At 58.5% G+C, this 17,547-nt stretch overlaps 2 protein-coding genes across 2 annotated transcripts; one reads left to right on the top strand and one right to left on the bottom strand.

The window, feature by feature from the left end:
* Positions 1 to 4,019: 4,019 nt before the first annotated feature.
* TMEM54 (transmembrane protein 54) lies at positions 4,020 to 9,467 on the top strand. Its single transcript, XM_058660828.1, has 6 exons — positions 4,020 to 4,272; positions 6,061 to 6,254; positions 8,267 to 8,326; positions 8,468 to 8,656; positions 8,769 to 8,903; positions 9,210 to 9,467. Exons 1-6 carry the CDS (start codon positions 4,035 to 4,037, stop codon positions 9,282 to 9,284), a joined length of 891 nt encoding a protein of 296 aa, XP_058516811.1. The 5' UTR covers positions 4,020 to 4,034; the 3' UTR covers positions 9,285 to 9,467.
* A 556-nt stretch (positions 9,468 to 10,023) lies between these two features.
* On the bottom strand, positions 10,024 to 17,250 carry HPCA (hippocalcin). The gene is made up of 4 exons (XM_004591609.2): positions 17,170 to 17,250; positions 14,466 to 14,864; positions 10,420 to 10,525; positions 10,024 to 10,313 (listed from the first exon to the last, which is right to left on the bottom strand). Exons 2-4 carry the CDS (start codon positions 14,841 to 14,843, stop codon positions 10,216 to 10,218), a joined length of 582 nt encoding a protein of 193 aa, XP_004591666.1. The 5' UTR covers positions 14,844 to 14,864; positions 17,170 to 17,250; the 3' UTR covers positions 10,024 to 10,215.
* Between the last annotated feature and the right edge of the window lie 297 nt (positions 17,251 to 17,547).

The raw sequence follows: 17,547 nt of genomic DNA, 5'->3' as shown, positions 1-17,547 counted from the left end.
TAGCCTCTCAATTGCTAGTAAACGTTCATCCCGTATTTGTATTTTTTCTTGCTTTGTTTTGTCTTGTTTTTTTTAAACATTTATTTATTTTTTAGTGCAAAGTCAGATATACAGAGAGGAGAGACAGAGAGGAAGATCTTCCATCCAATGATTCACTCCCCAAGCAGCTGCAATGGCTGGAGCTGAGCCAACCCAAAGCCAGGAACCAGGAGCTCTTCTGGGTCTCCCACGCGGGTGCAGGGTCCCAAAGCTTTGGGCCATCCCCGACTGCTTTCCCAGGCCACAAGCAGGGAGCTGGATGGGAAGTGGAGCCTCCAGGATTAGAACTGGCGCCCATATGGGATCCCAGTGCATTCAAGGCAAGGACTTTAACCACTACACTCTTGTGCCAAGCCCCCATATTTGTATTTCTTAAAATAAAATTAATAAAATGTTAGACCTATAGTTAAAGTGCTCTTCACTATCTCCTGTCAGACAAACTTGGTAAATTGGTCTTATATAGTTGTATGTGACTGGTTTATTTACACAGAGGATCTGCGTGAGGTAAGAGAGCTTTTTATTGTCTTTTTTTTTTTCTTTAAGATTATTTATTTCAGGGCCCGGCGGCGTGGCCTAGCGGCTAAAGTCCTCGCCTTGGGCGCCCCGGGATCCCATATGGGCTCCGGTTCTAATCCTGGCAGCTCCACTTCCCATCCAGCTCCCTGCTTGTGGCCTGGGAAAGCAGTCGGGGATGGCCCAAAGCTTTGGGACCCTGCACCCGCGTGGGAGACCCGGAAGAGGTTCCAGGTTCCCGGCTTCGGATCGGCGCAGCACTGGCCGTTGTGCTCACTTGGGGAGTGAATCAGCGGATGGAAGATCTCCCTGTCTCTCTGTGTGCCATACTGTCTTTGAAATAAATAATCCTTTTCTCTCTCTCTCTCTCTCTCTTTTTAAATTTATTTTTATTACAAAGTCAGATATACAGAGAGGAGAAGAGACAGAGAGGAAGATCTTCCATCTGATGATTCACTCCCCAGTGGCTGAAATGGCCAGGACGGGACCAGACTGAAACGGAAGTTAGAGCTCCATCTGGGTCTCCCAGGTGAGTGTCGGGGCCCAAGCACCGAGACCATTTCTGCTGCTTTTCCAGGCACAGGAGCTGGGGCAGAAGCCAGTACTCACCCTTGCTCCCGTGTGAGATAGCAGCACTGCAGGTGGGAGCTTAATCTTTGTGACACGCCCATGGTTGTGAGAGATTATTTGAAAACAAGGAGGGATACACAGGGCCTGGAAGCAGGAAGCCTGAAGCCAGCTCCCCAGTGAGAGAGCCATACCCTGGTGGAAGGTTCCAGCTTATGCATACCAGGCCGTACCTGCTCATTATCTGCTCCACGAAGACAGAGATGGACTGCTTTCATTTCTCTAGATAGACATCCACCTGTTCTCGTATTGCTCAATTTAAGTACGCCTCAGAAATCTGGAAAATCCGTCATGAGGACTGTTTGAAATGCGGGGAGACTGAGGTCCAAGGAACAGCTGTGGTTTGAATGAACAGCCCCGGCCCAGGGTTCATTCCAGTACCTCCGTGTTTGGCAAGGTGAGGCAAGTGAAGGGATGGCAGTGGCTGGGACGGGTGGACTTTGGCCGCTGGGCAATAAGGAAAAGAACTGGTGCTGTCTTCAGATTACTGAGCTTGGCTGGTGCCTGATCTGCAGAGAGGGGTGGAGCAGTTTGCCTCCAGGGGCCCCACAGAACAGGCACACTCTGGAGGCTGTGTCCAGCCCCCAACCCCAGAAGGCCACACAGGTTCTAGAGGTGAGCTTCAGCGACCCCACACACCTGCTGGGTGGTCTTACAAGAGTCCTTTACCCTTCTGAGCCTCAACTTCCTCTTTGTAAATGTGACGAGGACCTTTAACTCTCAGTACGGCTCCAGGGATTAAAAAGAGAGCCAACATCCATGCAACATGAAGCAAAGGCATATAAAAGATCAACCCCCTCACCAGCCTCTTCCAGGGGCAGCAGAGGGGTGCCAAGCCCAACGCTTGAAGAAAGAGAAGCCACTGGCACACACGTTCATGGGAGATGTGACAGCTCCCCAGGGGGGTGCCTGGAGGTGGTCTTTGTCATTGGAAAGCTGTTGGTGGAGAGGGAACAGGAGTCTGTTGTCAGCAAACGCTAGCCATGGACACATGTCCACTATGGACCCCGGTCATGCGTCCAACAGAGAGCCAAGCCCCAGTCGGCGGACTCGAGGCCCTCTCTTCCCGTCCAGCTCCTCACACACGTCATGACTTTCACATGCATCTTCGCAGTCTTTGGTGTGGAAGATAAAAGTCCCCCAAATGAAACTCCCCACAAACACAAGTGCTGGGCCTTTGCGATAGGCGAGAGTACTGCCCGGTGTCCCTGTGGCACAGCATTCAATGCCAGCTTGGGAGGGTGCCCCAACTTCCCCTGCAGCTGACAGGCTGTCCCACCCCCAATCCCTGCTCCCCGTTGCATGATGTGCAAGTATACACTTGCTGAGGCCTCACCACACCGCCCTGGCTGCCTGGAGGGCCTGTCCATGCCCATGCCTACACCCAGGTCACTTCTGGGGAGAAATGTGCCACCCTCTCCCTTGGTGCTCCTGTGCGCCCTCAACCCTGGAGCTCCATGTACTGAACCAGGTGACACATAAGGCAGTGGGTGCCACCCTGGAGTGCAGGAGAACCCCAGGCACCCCCCTGGGTGGGTGCAGACTGCGATCTGCTGCCACCACCTTCCACAGTATGTGCCCCCCAGGACCTTCAGAGCCCTGAGAACATGGGCATGGAGACCAGGCTGGGAAGCAGGTACTGGTTATTCCAACCACTTCTAGCTGAGTGGTCTTGGGGTACGAGTAGACCCTGCGAACCCCAGCGGGCAGGCATGAGAAGGCTGAGACAAAGGTCCACCCGGGCACACAGGAGGAGCCTGGGAAGCCAGAGCAGGACAGCTCCCGTTGCACACCCTGCTGCTTCTACACACTTAGCACAGGAAGACACGAGTGCCCTTATCAACATTTTTGGCTCACCCTAGCCTTAGGGGTCAGGAAGTTTGCAAGACAAGGTAGGGTAAGGTTCAGCATGAAAAACAAAACAGCCAGGTCAGGCAGGGGAAGTGTCTGGCCTGAGTAGACACAGCAGGCCAAGGGCAGGCCCTGGTGGCCCATCCTCTTGGTGGCCCCTCCCCATCTGTAACCTTTGTGAGAGGAGTTACACTGGGTAGTAGGCAGTTAGGGTATTCTGGGTCCCCAAGTCATTTTTTTCTCAAATATAAAATCCCCCACCATGTCCTAGATTCACTAGAGCAAGTCTCTTCCAAGGGACAAGGGTGACATTAGCATATCAATTCCCCACCTGAAGCATCTCTGGCCATTGTGTGGGAGGGCCTCAGGCTGATCTCCTTATCATTGAAAAGAGGACTAGAGGAAGTAGTACTCTTATTCCCAAGGCCAGGAATGTCCAATGTCTGACACCTGTCTGGTCTTTTGCCCCAAAGCCAGATACCAGGGGGACCAGGAATTTCCTTTTGTCCTTGGGGATCCCCTTTGAAGTAAACCTTTAAAAGATGCATTCTCCACCATTAATACGGGTCTTTTCACTTTTCCTCCTGCCACTATGGCAGGGTTAAGGGTCCTTTCCACCTCAGAGCCCCCTCCCGTCACTAGGACGGGAGTCTCCTTTCTCAAGTTCTCTAATAAATCTTGCTTTAAAACTAAACTGTGCCCGCACGAAAATTCTTCTTTCCTGCGAGACAAGAATTGAGGTTGCAGCGGTGTTGGGGGGTCAAAAAAACCCTACAACACCTTCACCAGGCGACTTTTTCCACTCCTCATCACCCACCACGTCGTGACAACCCCAGCTGGCCCGCACACGGAAGCCCTCACTTCACTCCCTGGTCCGGGCAATCGATCACGACTCCTCTGGACCTCCGCTTCCGTCTGAGAAATGGGCATAACCGCAGTGGGGATGGATGGCCTGGCAGCGCCTGCGAGGATCCCCAGCGCATTCCGAGGGCGGGCCGAGAGCCATGACTCAGCCGCAGGCCCCAGGCTGCCCAGCCGGTCCGACCGGCCAGGGATGCAAAGGGGCCGCCCGCCCGCGGGGTGACGGGAAAGGGGGCGGGCCGTGGGCGCGGCGCGCTCAGCCAGGCTCCCAGGCGGCGGGCAGCGAGGATGCAAGCGGGACCCCGCGGCGGCCCGCAGCCCCAGGAGCCCCGCTGAAGCCGGCTGGCGACCCGAGCACTGGAGACATGGGCCTGCACTTCGGTGAGCGGCGGTGGGCCAGCTGGGTGGGGGGCGGCACTACAGCTCACCCCAGTCCCTTCTGCAGGGGGCAGAGCACTGTGTTGGGAGTCCAAACCCGAAGAGTCCAGGGCCGCCGGAGCAAGTTTTCCTCCCTGGGCCTCAGTTTCCCTAGCAGTGAGAGGGTGGGAGGAGGACAGACAGGTCCCAGCATGTTGACACCTTGCCACAGCTTTCTTGGGGAGGGCCCCTGTCACCCCACACGCAGGTGGAAGAAGCAGTGCTAGAGAGGGGACCCAAGCTTGGGTTCTCAGTTTGTCCTGCTTGCCCTGGGCAGTCAGCAGGGGGAAAGGGCTCGGCCAGCAGGATCTGGCCAGAGGAGTCCACCCCATGGGTGTTCTCCCTGCCACAGTGAGGCTGCCCTGTGCTCAAGCGGGCCCAGAGAGTGCCCACTGTCCAGACCTGAAGGCCACCCTTTCCTCATGGGTAGTATGGGGACAGGAACAGCTACTTCCAAAAGCTGCTCTGACTGTGCAGTGAGCACCCAAGAGGACAAGGACCAGCCACCATGCCCAGTTCTCCCTGACTGCCCTGAGGCTCTCCGTCCAGTGCTGCAGACATGGACCCCCAATGGTGTTTACCTCTGGTCTGTCACCAGTGTCTTGGTCCTGGGCTGCTACTCTTGTTCTTCAGCCCAGCCCCAAGCCAGGTGGTGTCTCTGCTACCAGGCAGGTAGGTGGGTGAGGCAAGGTGACACCCAGCCCCAGGGATGGAGCTGTGTGATCCATCCTGCTGGGCCAGCAGTTAATCTTCAAGACACCATTCTAGTTCCACAGTGCCTGTCAGCGCATCTGCCTGACCTCTGCTGCACCTGCTCCGGTCCCAGGAGGGCCGTGACCAGCCAGTGGAAAATCTGGGGCCAGAGGTGCCAGGGACAGGTGCACAGCAGGCCAGGGAGTGACCACAGCCCTCCCTGCTATCTGGGGAGTGTGTCTGGGAACATCTGGGTTAATGGTTTCTTTCTTTTATTGCTTAAAAGCTACAAGAAAGGTGGGGAGACTGAAGGAGGTGCTGTTTAGTTCTGGAGGCTGGCCACAGCCATCTCACAGAGCTGGCTGGAGTGGGGGGCTGTGGGGTCAGGAGCTGGTGAGTGCAAAGCCAGGACCCCTGGGGTAATTTCCAGAAAGCAGCTCTGGAATAGTCTGTGCTGCCCATGGAGGACTCCCCGTCCCTGAGGATACTGGGACAGGCACAGGAGGTTCTGGGCAGGCACCTGACCCCTTGGGTGGAACTTGAACCTAAGCAGCAATATCTTTGAACTCCAGCTTCCCCTCTTGTCCCTACCCAGCACCCCCTTCCACACACACACATATACCAAGGCGACTTACTTTTCCCAGTACCCCCAGGGTGGTTCCCACTGCCCGTCCGTGTTCAGGGACCCTCCTTCCCCACGGAGAGACAGGTGGAGTTTCTTGCCATCTTATAGATGGAGATTCAGAGGCTTGAGTGCCTTGCCCCGGGTCACCCAGCTTCTGGTGGTTCAGTCTGGAGCACTGAGTGGCTTCTGTATGCCAATCCCTATCGCAGCCTCAGCTTGGTACCTGCCTGCTGGACTAGAGGTTCGGGGTGGGGGTGAAGGACCCTCCCTGTGACCATGGATAAGGGAGGGGAGGCTCAGAGTGGACTAGGGACAGGCCCCTGTGGCGTCCAGATGCAGGCCTAGGACCCAGCATTCCTCCATGCTGCCCGGGCTTTGGGTTCCTCCTCTGCCCAGCAGGATAAGCCAACCCAGGGCCCTGACTGTCCCCATAGGTGCCCTGAGTGTGGGGGACTTCCGGAAGGTGCTGATGAAGACGGGCCTGGTGCTGGTGGTGCTGGGCCACGTGAGCTTCGTCACGGCTGCACTGCTCCATGGCACGGTGCTGCGCCACGTGGTCGCCCCCCATGATGCTGTGGCTCTGCAGTACTGCGTGGTCAACATTCTCTCAGTCACCTGTGCCATTGTGGTACGACCAAGGTGGCAAGATGGTAGGGTGGTGGGTAGGCGGGAAAGGTTTGAGAGGTCTTCCATGAGTACTCACCAGGGCCCCGGGGCAACTAAGCAGAGAGCCCCAAGCACTAACCCCTGCTCTACCACTGTGTCGAACTGTACCCATCCCTCCAAAACTCTGTCTCAATCTGTTCATCTATAAAACGGGGATGGAAATGGTGTCCACCTGAGAAGGTTCCGATGAGTACTGAATACGATCATCTGCATAAAGTGCGCCATGCGTAACACATAGTTAGTGCTCCAAACATAGAGAAATATTCAAGTTGGACAGAGGGCAGAAGGAACACTAGGTCAGTTTGGGGGAAGGGTGGGGTCTGGGAAGGTCTCACAGGGGTGGGAGGGTCTCTGAGCTGGGCACTGATGGGCCAATAGGAGTTCACAGCTGAGCTGCAGTGAGCATAACTAGGGGAAGAGGCAGGCTGGGGCCAACAGGTAGGAAAGGAAGCTGGGACGGCATCCCAGGTCATGGGGCCTGGCAGGTGCAAAGGTGTGGCAGTGTGCAAAGTTGGGATCTCTTCTACAGATGCAGAGCTGAGCAGATGCATCCGGCAGGAGCTCAGCAGGGAGGGCTACTCTGTACTCACTGCTCCATACACAGCAGCTATGACTGGCTGGCCAGGCCCGGCAGATACAAGCATAAAGAAAGGAGGGTGGTACTGTCGAGTTGCAAAGCTCTATCCTGCTGGTCAGCAGAGGCAGCCATGAGCCCTGGGTAGCATCCCTGCCTGATGTCCATGCTTGGAGCAAAATGCCTGTCCCCGGCCCCCTGCTTGGCCCCAAGGCTGAGGTCTGTGAGGACAGGGGGGGTGTCGGGGGGGAGAGGGGGTAGGGCAGTGTCCTTGAACCACTGCACCTGTCTGAGGGGCAGGAGACCCACCGAGGTGGGACAGCCTCGTCTCGGCCTCCCTCAGGTGTTTGCCCATGGCTCACCCATCACCACCTCTCTCTCCCAGGGCAGAATAGAGACCCAACATTTACCCAACCTCCTGGTGCTAGGAAGCAGCCCTCAACCGAGCCTGCCTGTGGCTGACCCAAGGGCGCAGCCAGCAAAGCAGCAGCAGGACCAGGCCCAGAGAAGCTGAGGCATTTGGCTCAGTGAACCGAAGCCATGGCTGGGAGCCTGGAACAGTAGCCTAGTGGCTAAAGTCTTTGCCTTGCATGCGCTGGATCCGATATGGGTGCTGGTTTGTATCCCGATTGCTCCACTTCCCAGGCTTGTGGCCTGAGAAAGTAGTGGAAGATAGCCTAGGGCCTTGGGACCCTGCACCCACGTGGGAGACTTGGAGGACATTCCTGGCTCCTGGCTTCAGATCAGTTCAACTCCATTGTGACCATGTGGGGAGTGAACAAGTGGACGGAGGATCTTTCTCTTTGTCTCTGCTCCCTCTATAAATTTTACTTTCTAATAAAAATAAATAAATCTTTAAAAAAAAAAATGCCATGGCTGGGCCAGCCTCCACGGCTCCATCACAGGCCTGGTCCCTAAGGAGGAAGCTGGGCTGGCCAGAAAGCAGCTGCTGGGCTGCTCTGGCAAGCCTGGCTGAGAATGGGCAGGGCTGGCAGGCAGGGGCATCCTGGGGCAGCCCGCCATGCTCTTGCCAGGATTTGGGGCTGTATGCCATAACACAGCCTGGTTTGTTTTCCTTTAACAGTTTCTTGCCACTTGCTTTCCTTCCCGACCTTTTTCACTCCAGGGAGCTGCGCCCGTACACCCTGGGATGGGCATGCTCCCCAGAGTGCGTCTGCAGGCAGGTGGGAGCCATAGGCCCTGACTCAGACTCAACAGCTTGGCAGTAGGGAGTCACAGAAGAGGGGGTGGGCAGGGACAAACCATGCTCTGGAAATGTCCTTCCAGGGCCAGTCCAGTGCCTCAGTGGGGATGGAAGCGAGGCCCACACTTGGGGTGCCAGGACCTGGGCTCTCTCCAGGTGGTCCTGACCGCCCCACCTGCCACCTGCTCCCCTCCAGGTCATCACAGCTGGCATTGCAGCCATCGTGTTGTCACGCTACCTCCCCAGCACCCCTCTGGTATGTGGCACCCCTGGGGGCTCAGGCAAGGCTGAGCAGGGGGAGAGGGAGGAGGGGGCAAGGCACCGTGCAGCAAGGGCCTGGGCCGGCTGTGGGGTCCCAGCCCTGCATCCCCTGACCAGTGCAACCTCCCTCCCGCAGCGCTGGGCAGCATTCAGTTCCAGTGTGACCTGCGCTCTCCTCTCTCTGACCTGCGCCCTGGGCCTCTTGGCCTCCATCGCTGTGACCTTTGCCACCCAGGGCCGGGCCCTGCTGGCTGCCTGCACTTTTGGGAAACCTGAAGTACTGGCACTGTCCCCCGACTGTCCCTTTGACCCCACACGCATTTACGTGAGTGCCTCCGCTGGGGCCAGGCACTATCCAGGTGCTACATGGCAGGGGGAAGGTGGCGGTGGGCAAGGGCCCACGGAGCCCACTCATGTCGGCTTCCGTGGTTCCACAGAGCTCCAGCCTGTGCCTCTGGGGTATCGCGCTCATCCTGTGTGTGGCTGAGAGCGTGTTTGCCGTGCGCTGCTCTCAGCTTACCCACCAACTGCTAGAACTGAAGCCCTGGTGGGGGAGAAGCAGGCACTACGCGGTGAGTCCCCCCCCCATGGTGGTCCTGACTCCCCATCATTCTAGATGAGGCCCCACCTCCCAAATTGGGACCAAAGCAGGGCAGGAGCGGGGAGGGGCAGTGCATGGAGGGTCAGGCAAGGTCAAGGCTTTCTTGGGCCAGGGAAGGGTCTGGAGGGAGGGCAAGGGGCAGCAGGGCTCCACCTAGCACCACCCCTGGGTCCTAGTACTGGCCCCATTTACCCTCAGAGATCCCTCCCCACACCTCACCTCAGAGGAGACCCTGGCCTAGATCCCCATAGACTTGGCAGTTTGGGTGTCTCTGCAGGTGCAGGAGAACGTGGAGCCTACCGAGGGCCAGGATCTGCTGAGCAGTACCCCGTCTGTGCCACTGACCCTCTGAGAGCCAACGCCTTGCCTGGGCCCTGCAGTTGCTGCACCCATGTCCACACGAAGGGGGACCAGGCCAGGTGTCCTAGAGCCTTCCAGGGAGACCCCAGAGTGTGGGGCCTGCTCCCGGCCACCCAACCCACTGCACTGAGACAAGACTTTATTGTGAAGTTATTAAAAAGGACACAGATGCTCCAAGTAGTTGCATGCACGGGGTAGGGGGCTGGGGGCGGGGCTCGGCCAGGGGGCTGTGCAGCTCTCCACATGGGCTAAGGTGCCGGTGCCCAGCTGCCTGTGGGGCTGTGTTTGCACTGCAGGAGGGTGACAGACAGGGGTCCTGGAGCTATGTGTGGCTGCCTGTTCTCATCCACGTGCTGGGACAAGGCGGGGTACGCTGGAGCCTGCAGCCCAGGTGGGCTGGGATCCCAGGGCAGCCCCAGGCAGGAGAGCTACCCCCCAGGAAAGGGGTGAGACCCCCTTGCAGGCAGGGTAGGATGTGTTAAGCAAGCTTTTTCCCAGGCCCCTCATTGCTCTCCCCAACCCAACCCCACAGAACACCCTGGAATCCCTTTGGAATCCCGCTCTCCCCACCTCCCCTACACAGGGCTCTCTTCTGCCCAGCTGAGAGACCAGCAAGCTAGCGGGGAGCCTAGCTGCGGTGGGTGGACAGGACCTTGCTGTGGGGAGACAGGGGCCAGCTGATTCAAGTAAAGGAGCCCGCTGCTTGTGCTGGCTCTCTCTCTCTGTCTCTCCCTCTCTCTTTCTGATGCTTGGACCCCGGGAAGGGGGCTGCAGAACTCCCTCTGCCAGAGCTCCCCCCCCCCCCGGCCCCACGGCAGGCCTGCAGACCCCATTCTGCGTCTAGCCCCCCGTCTAGCGCCTGGACAGACACAAGGAGAAGGAAGCCGGGAATGCAGGAAGCAGGGGACTCGGGCTGCCGGCTCTCAGAACTGGGAGGCGCTGCTCGGGTCGCACTGCAGCAGGCGCACGATGGACGGGTCGCTCTTGGCCCCGCGGATGAACTCCTCCAGGGAAAGCTTGCCTGGGGACCAGAGGAACGTGATGAGGATGTCGGCTGCGGCAGCAACCGCGACCCAGGACGCGTCGTGCAGAGGGGCAGGGGAGGGGAGCCCGGCCCACCCGCTCACCATCGTTGTTCGTGTCCATCTGGCGGAAGATCTTCTCGGTCCTCTTCTCCGGGGTCGACTCGTCCTCAGGCATCTTCATCACAGACGAAACCATCTTGTAAATGGCCTGGGGGGGGGGGGGAGGGGGGCGAGAGGAGAAGGTAGGAGTCAGAGGAGCCCGTCTGAGCCCCCTACCCAAGACGTGTTTGCAGCTGGGAGTCCGGGAGGCTTCTGCAGGGGAGGGGGCTGCAAATGGGCTTTTGGAGAGTTCTGCTGGCAGAAGCCGCTTTGCACGAGCGGGCCTGCGGTGTGGAAGCTGGAGAAGGGGGTCGGCAGAGATGTGGGGAGTCTAGGACGCCAGACTGATCGTGCCCGGGACGAGGTGCCTAGTGGGTGCAGATTCGCCGCACCCACCCAGGACCTGGGCCCAAGGGGTGGCACTGGGCTTGCTGTGCTGCTTGCGGCCGGCAGAGGGCGCAGGGCCGCGTCCGGGGCTGGAGGCAGGAGGAACCCAGAGGGGGCGGGAACATTATGCAAACGAATGCAAATTGGCATCCGCTGCGGGGCGAGGACAACCTGTTCCCTGCTGGGCAGAGGGAATTCCCGAGGAGACCCGAAGGAGAAGCTTACATGACCCTGGGAAGCACGCGCGGCTTGGCCTGAGGAATGGGCTGAGTGAGACCAAGGACCGGATCTGTCGGTCGCATTGGTCTCCCAGCTTTATCAGACCAACACCTCCTCCAGGAAGCCTCTCATCTCCCATCCTATAAACTTCCCCTGCCGGATCCCATCTCAGCCCCCGCGCTGGTCTCTTCCAGCCGCTTTCCTGGGGTCCGTCCCCCACATGCTGTCTCTCTGAGCTTTTTGCAAGTACAGATCTCCACGGCCACGTCCGCAGCCCAGCAAGCCGCCCCCGCACTCCATCAGGCTCAGGCCTCCCGCCAGACCCAGAGAGCCCCTTCTGGAGGCTGCCCCACGCTCCTTCTGCTGCCGCCCACTCCTCCTTGGGGCTCACTTTACACGAGGCTTTCTTGGAGAGGCCTTCTCTGACCCACCCCACCACCACCACCACTCTTGCAGTACTTCTATCTTGGTAGGACTGATCCAAGAACCGGGCACCTGTGGTCAGCACCTGAGGGACACCCCTGTTTAGAGACCAACTGCCCCAAGCTCCATGTCCAAGCCATCCACCCCTGACATTCAGGACACCATCTGCTTGCTACTGGCCTCTCCACCAGTGGGGTGATTCTGTCACAACGGGCACCATGGGCCTGTCTGCATGGCCAGCTTTGGCCTGGACAACCCGCTTGGCCACCTGGTAGACGATGCTTGCTCAGCGCCAAGTCCTTTAGATGCACCCATTTTCCAGAAAGGAAATAAGTTGGATGGAGAGAGAGATGGAGGGTAGGGCAGGAGTTGTGCGCACAGCATCCCACATCAAGTCCCAGTCCTGCACAGCCACTTGACCTCCATGGGCCTCGGTGGCCCCATCCATAATTGCACCTCCCTCCTGAGCACTGTGTAAGAGGACTCATGCGTCCATGTATGAGTAGTGGCTGGCTACAACAGCCATCCCTAAACAGCAGCTCCTGTTATGTCCATGGGGTCATGAGGTTCCCCCTATCTACTCAGTCCCCTCACCCCCATCCCTCCACATGTCACCTTTGCCCCCAGTCACTGCACATTTCTCTCTTACCAGAGCAAAGGCACCTAGAGACCCAACCTCTCCCGACCCAAGATGCCCACTGCCAGCCCAGGGCCAGCTCCTGAGAAGGACCGAGCAGCTACTGTCCCCTCCCCTGGCGACAGCCCTTCTCCTGGGCCTCTTAATTCATTGTTCGGACTTGATGCTGGCTCCCATTGTCTCCAGAGCCGCCTCGCCATTAATCAGGTCCTGCAGTTGGCAGAGTGCTGTCTGCTCCGACTGTCTGGGGGCTCCTGGGCTGCCAGCAAGGAGACCAGAGACCAGGGAGCAGACAGCAGCCACACAGGGGTCTCAGAGGGGCCCATGGAAGGGGCTGGCATGATGGTTCCAGCAGGCCACAGGGTCTCCTGGTGCAGCCCTCACCCAATGGGAGGTGCCCTGCTGCTCCCATCAGCAAACCCAGAGCTACCTGCCACCCCCGCAGCCAACCACTGAAGCTAATATTTGGCCCATGGGACATAACGAGGATCATGGAGGCTTCCTGGCCTACACCTGCTCAATGCAGAAGAGAAGGGGCCAAGAACTTGGCTCAGCTGTGAGGCAGGAACACGCAGGGGCCCTTCAGAGAGTGGCCAGAAAGGACATCCTGTGACTGCAAAGACGGGGGGGAGGTGGCAGAAATCACTGAGGGGCACCAGCACTGGCCCAGTGCCAGCTGCATGTCCTGTCCCGCTTCGAGGCCCAACAGCCTCCACTCCACAGGTGAGGAAACATGCAGGCACCTGGTGGACAGTTTGCTCAACAAGTCAGCAGGGCCCAAGGCCAGGCTGTCCTCAGGGCTGGGCTGCTGGTCTACAGGGCAGGGCCTAGAAGGACCTCTGAGCAAGCGCCTGTGTGCTGCACAGGGATTGAAGTCAGGTCCCTACCTCTCATCAGGTCAGCATCTCTGGCCCCAGCCAAGAGGTAGGGTCAGCTCCAGCTCTGAACTGGAAGTCAGCACTCCTGACTGAGCACCCAGAGCCATCACAGGAGGATGCAGTGCGTGCTGGGATACAACCCAGCAGGGTAGGCCATGGCTTGCGATGCTGGCATCCCATGTCAGAGTGCCTGGCATTGAGTTCTGCCTCTGCTTCCCTTCTGGCTTCCGGCGAATGCACACCTGGAAGGCAGCGGGTATGCAGGTTCTGCGGCCCACATAAGATGGAGTTAGTGTTCCTCGCTCCTGGCTTTGACCTGGCACAGCTACCGGGGCATCTGAGCGGAACTCCAGCAGATGCAAGATCTCTCTCATTCTTTCTATCATTCCACCTTTCAAGTACATAAAAACAAATTAGTGTTTGAGTCTGACATTATAGCCTAGTAACTAAATCCTCGCCTTGCATCCACTAGGAGCTCAGATGGGCGCCAGTTCATATCCTGGCTATGCCACTTCCCTTCCAGCCCCCTGCTTGTCATGTGGGAGACCTGGAGGAAGCTCCTGGCTCCTGGGTTTGAATCAGCTCAGCTATGGCTGTTGTGGCCACTTGGGGAGTTAAAGCAGATGGATCTCTCTGTATTTCTTTTTCTCTGCCTTTCCAATAAAAAATAAATTAATTAATTAATATTTCAAAAATTGTTCTATATGATGGTCTGATTTTGACTCTGCTTACATGCTGTGTGACTTTGGGAAGATCATTCCACCTCTCTGAACCTCATGGGGTGGCCGAAAGGAGGCAATGAGCACCTGGCTGTAAGTTCCTGCCTCAGTGGACCCCAGATCAGTTAGCTGGAAGGTGGCTGGGTATCCAGAAGTCACGTGGACAGTGGAGCCAGTCTGCCCACTCACAGGCTGTGTGGCCATGGGCATGCCTTACCCCTCTCAGCACCAGAGGATGGAGAAAACAACCCTGGCTTGTCCTCTACAGAAAGCCAAGTTAGGAGACGCAAAGAAAAGCTGAGGACTTTTCCAGATCAAAGGGACCAAACAAGACATGATAAGAAAACACAGCCCATGACCCTAACCAGAGGGGAGAAAAAAAACATGATGGAGACACTTGGCAGAGCCGGCATATCTAAATGAGACAACTGCATTGTTTCAATGCTAATTGCTCTTCAATAATCACATTACAGGTTATGTAAGAGAACGCCCTGATTCTTAAGAAACACATCCTGTATATTCAGGGGTAAAGGCTCCGTGTTCAGAGCAAAGCATCCCCCACAGCGGTTGGCACGCACACACACCAAGGGGACCAAGCCACAGTGACGAGCTGCTCACCTGTGACTGGTCAAAGGGAGCTGAGAGTTTTCCCAACTTTGCTTTAAGTCCACAATGATTTTTTTTTCTACTAAAGAACTTCAACGGGATTATAGGAATTGCACCTACCCCACGTGCCTCTGGAGAGGAGGATTAAAAGGAGTGGCGGCTACAAGCCCCCAGGCCCACCTGCACAATCTCCAGCATCTCCTCGCGGCTGATGTAGCCGTTGCCGTCCAGGTCGTACATGCTGAAGGCCCACATGAGCTTCTGCTCCAGGCGGCCACGTGAGGTCACGCTGAGCGCGATGATGAACTCCCGGAAGTCGATCGTGCCATCGCTGTTGGTGTCAAAGGTGCGGAAGACGTGCTCGGCGAACTTGGAGGCGTCGCCATAGGGGAAGAAGTTGGCATAGATCTTCTTGAACTCGTCCACGTTGAGGATGCCCGTGGGACAGTCCTTGAGGAAACCCTTGTACCATTCCTGCAGCTCCAGCTCCGAAAACTCCGTGTTCTCCCGCAGGTCCTGCAGCATCTCGGGCCGCAGCTTGCTGTTCTGCTTGCCCATGGCCACTGAGCCAAGTCCCACCTGGGTCCCCAAGAGGGTCAAGGGACACAGAGGAGCCCATCAGGTCCTGCTGGTCACTCAGCCCCACTGCAGATCTCTCTCTCTCTGTCTCTCTTTCTCTGTCTCTCTCTCTCTCTCATACACATACACACACGCACACACACACACACACACAAACACACACACACAGCCTCTCCTTAGACCTGGCCCAGGGTCACAGAGCCTGCACCCAGGTGTCCTGCCTCTGGGACAATCTCCACCAGGCCTCCCTAGCGCTGGCTGCTCCCTGGGATCACAGCTGGAGAGGATGGAAGGGAGGAAGGCTCACACCCGCTGAGACCCCTCGTGGTGCCAGCTAGGGAGCCTGCACAAGCATACATCATTGCTACCTCTCAAGCAGGTGTTGAGGGAGTACCCCCCGTTTTTCACATGTAAAATCAGATTTAGGCAGTCAGGTTGCCCTGCCATGGCACAATGGGGTGACCCCCCCAGGGATGGCACAGGAAGGGCACAGGGACCTCTCCCCCTTTCCCCATCACTGCTCCCTCTCTGCCTCCCACACACCTGCTCACCACAAAACACACCTGTGGCCCAGACACTGCCCTGCTTCCAGGGCCACAGGTGTGCCTGACAAGAGACAGTATGGAAGCAGTGTTGGCCTGGGTTCTGGAGCCAGATCACCAGGACCAGAATCCCCTAGACTGTCTTTTAGCAGCTGTGTGACCTTGGGTAAGTCCCTTACATGCTCTGTGCCACAGCTGTAATGAGGGGAGGGGAGGGGACACTAATAACAGTACTGAACCCATAGGCTCGTGATGGGGATTCAGTAGGTAGATGCGTGCGCGGTACTTAAGAGACATGCCTGCACAGGTAAGCGCTACGTCAGTGTTAAATAAATAAAAACGACTGACGTATGCCCAGATGCACCCGAGACACGCATGGCCCTGTGCAAACAAGGCTGACACATACCACTGTAACCCTGTCACACACACAGCAGCCCACACCCCATCCACTGGGCTCTGGACCCCCCTTCCCCACCCCTGCACACATGACAGCCTCTCCTCCAGCTCCACAACCCTGACACAGGGCACCACGCACAACCCCCACACCCCAGGCAGCAAGACACAGCAGCCCACGACCCCACATGTCTCACACACCATCACATGCCCACTCGCATGCCGACACCTCTCACATGGCCAGCCACACGTGGGACCTCCAGGCACCCCTGCCATCTTTCTTTCTTTGGGGTGCTGCCAGATCCCGGAAGAAGGAACTCCAGGCTTTCTCCCACCTCTGTCACTGAGAACCCCAGCCTAACTGACTCTCCCCAACACTCACCCATCTTCTGTTCCCCAAATCCCTTCAGTGCAAGAGGCTGGCTCAGGCAGTCCCCAACAGGGATGTAAGGGTGTGTGCCAGGGATCCCCAACCAGGCTCATACTCCAAGCAGTGAGTGAGCAGGCAGAGGGGGTTCCTAGAGGGTGCCTGGGTCCCGTGCACATATGGTTGAGTGCGGGCGTGAGAACACTCGTGTGCCCACATAGCCTGGGTCTCCCTTGTGTCTCTGTCGTGCCTGTACATCAGATGTTCATGCGCTGATGTGACCAGTTAGTGCAAGGGGAATGTGCCCGACTGGCCATTGGGGGCACCTGCGTGCCCACGAACCCATGTCCCTCCTGTCGCCATCAGCCTGTTTCCCCCTGGCTGAAGATTCCACTGAACAATCATGGGGAGTGACTGCATATGCTGGGGCGAGGGAGTGTGTCCACCCCCCTCTACTCCCGGACTCAAGGGCCAAGGAACTGGGTCACCAGGGCGGTGGGGAGAGAGACGTGCTGGCCAGGGGAGCTCCTCCTGCGCGTCCTCTTCACTCCCACCCTCGCAGCCCCACCTCCTCATCGGAAGACTCTGGGGTTCTGCGGAGCCCCCGGGGCCCCAAAATGGAAAGAACCCCCAGCTCAACCTGAGACAGCCATCCCGGGGACCCCTCCAATTTCTCCCACCCACCCATCCCCTCCCTGGCTCTGGCCCTGAGCCGCCCGCGAGCCCTTCCGCGCGGGGAGAGCGCTCGGAGCCTGCCCACTCCTGGAGGGGGCGCGCTGGGCGGCCGACCCGGGGTTCCCGGGTGCGGTGGCCCCCCTCGGCGGTCAGCACCCTGGAGAGCGCCCCGTTCCCCGTGGGAGTCCCCGGCGCAGCCGGCGGGGTGGCCAGATGCCCCGGGGGTGCGTGCAGCAGCGGCGCTGGGGGAAGCCCTGGACGTGGTCCCCGACTGCGGGAATGATCCCTCCCCGCGTCGCCGGCCCCGACCGGAGCAGCCCCCACTCACCCAGCCACGCCGAGACACCGACTGCGCAGGGAAGGCGGCGCTGCTGCGGCGCGCGGCGGCAGAGGCGGCCGGAGGGGCGGGCGGGCCTGCGAGGGAGACGCCCCGCGGCGTTGGCCCTCCCCTCGGGGGGTCCCCCCCAGGCCCGGGGAGCGCCAGGCTCCGCCCCGAGAGGGGAGGGGACGCCCTCACTCCCCCGACCCCCTCTCCAGGACTTGCTTTACCCCTGGGTGCCGGGGGTGGAGGATGGGGGGGGCAGTGTGCAGGGCCGAGGCGCCCCCATCTCTGGGGCCGCGCGACTCGAGATTGGAGGGGCTGTAGATGACGAGGCCTCTTTGCTAAGCTGGGACCGGCCCCGTGCACTTCATTGCCATTCTCCCA

The sequence above is a fragment of the Ochotona princeps genome, chromosome 2 (assembly GCF_030435755.1).
Source record: "Ochotona princeps isolate mOchPri1 chromosome 2, mOchPri1.hap1, whole genome shotgun sequence".
Classification (NCBI taxonomy): Eukaryota; Metazoa; Chordata; class Mammalia; order Lagomorpha; family Ochotonidae; genus Ochotona; species Ochotona princeps.
Note: the sequence above shows the minus strand (reverse complement) of the source record. Positions and strands in the feature narration are given on the sequence as shown.

What these genes read in the sequence shown, in the direction of transcription:
- TMEM54 (XM_058660828.1), top strand. Translation starts at nt 4,035, where the DNA reads ATGACTCAGCCGCAGGCCCCAGGCTGCCCAGCCGGTCCGACCGGCCAG. An exon ending in ACCTCCCCAGCACCCCTCTG is followed by an intron (nt 8,327 to 8,467) that starts GTATGTGGCACC and finishes TCCCTCCCGCAG; the next exon opens with CGCTGGGCAGCATTCAGTTC. An exon ending in TTGACCCCACACGCATTTAC is followed by an intron (nt 8,657 to 8,768) that starts GTGAGTGCCTCC and finishes GTGGTTCCACAG; the next exon opens with AGCTCCAGCCTGTGCCTCTG.
- HPCA (XM_004591609.2), bottom strand. Translation starts at nt 14,843, where the DNA reads ATGGGCAAGCAGAACAGCAAGCTGCGGCCCGAGATGCTGCAGGACCTG. An exon ending in AGATGCTGGAGATTGTGCAG is followed by an intron (nt 10,526 to 14,465) that starts GTGGGCCTGGGG and finishes CCCCCCCCCCAG; the next exon opens with GCCATTTACAAGATGGTTTC. An exon ending in GATGGACACGAACAACGATG is followed by an intron (nt 10,314 to 10,419) that starts GTGAGCGGGTGG and finishes TCTGGTCCCCAG; the next exon opens with GCAAGCTTTCCCTGGAGGAG.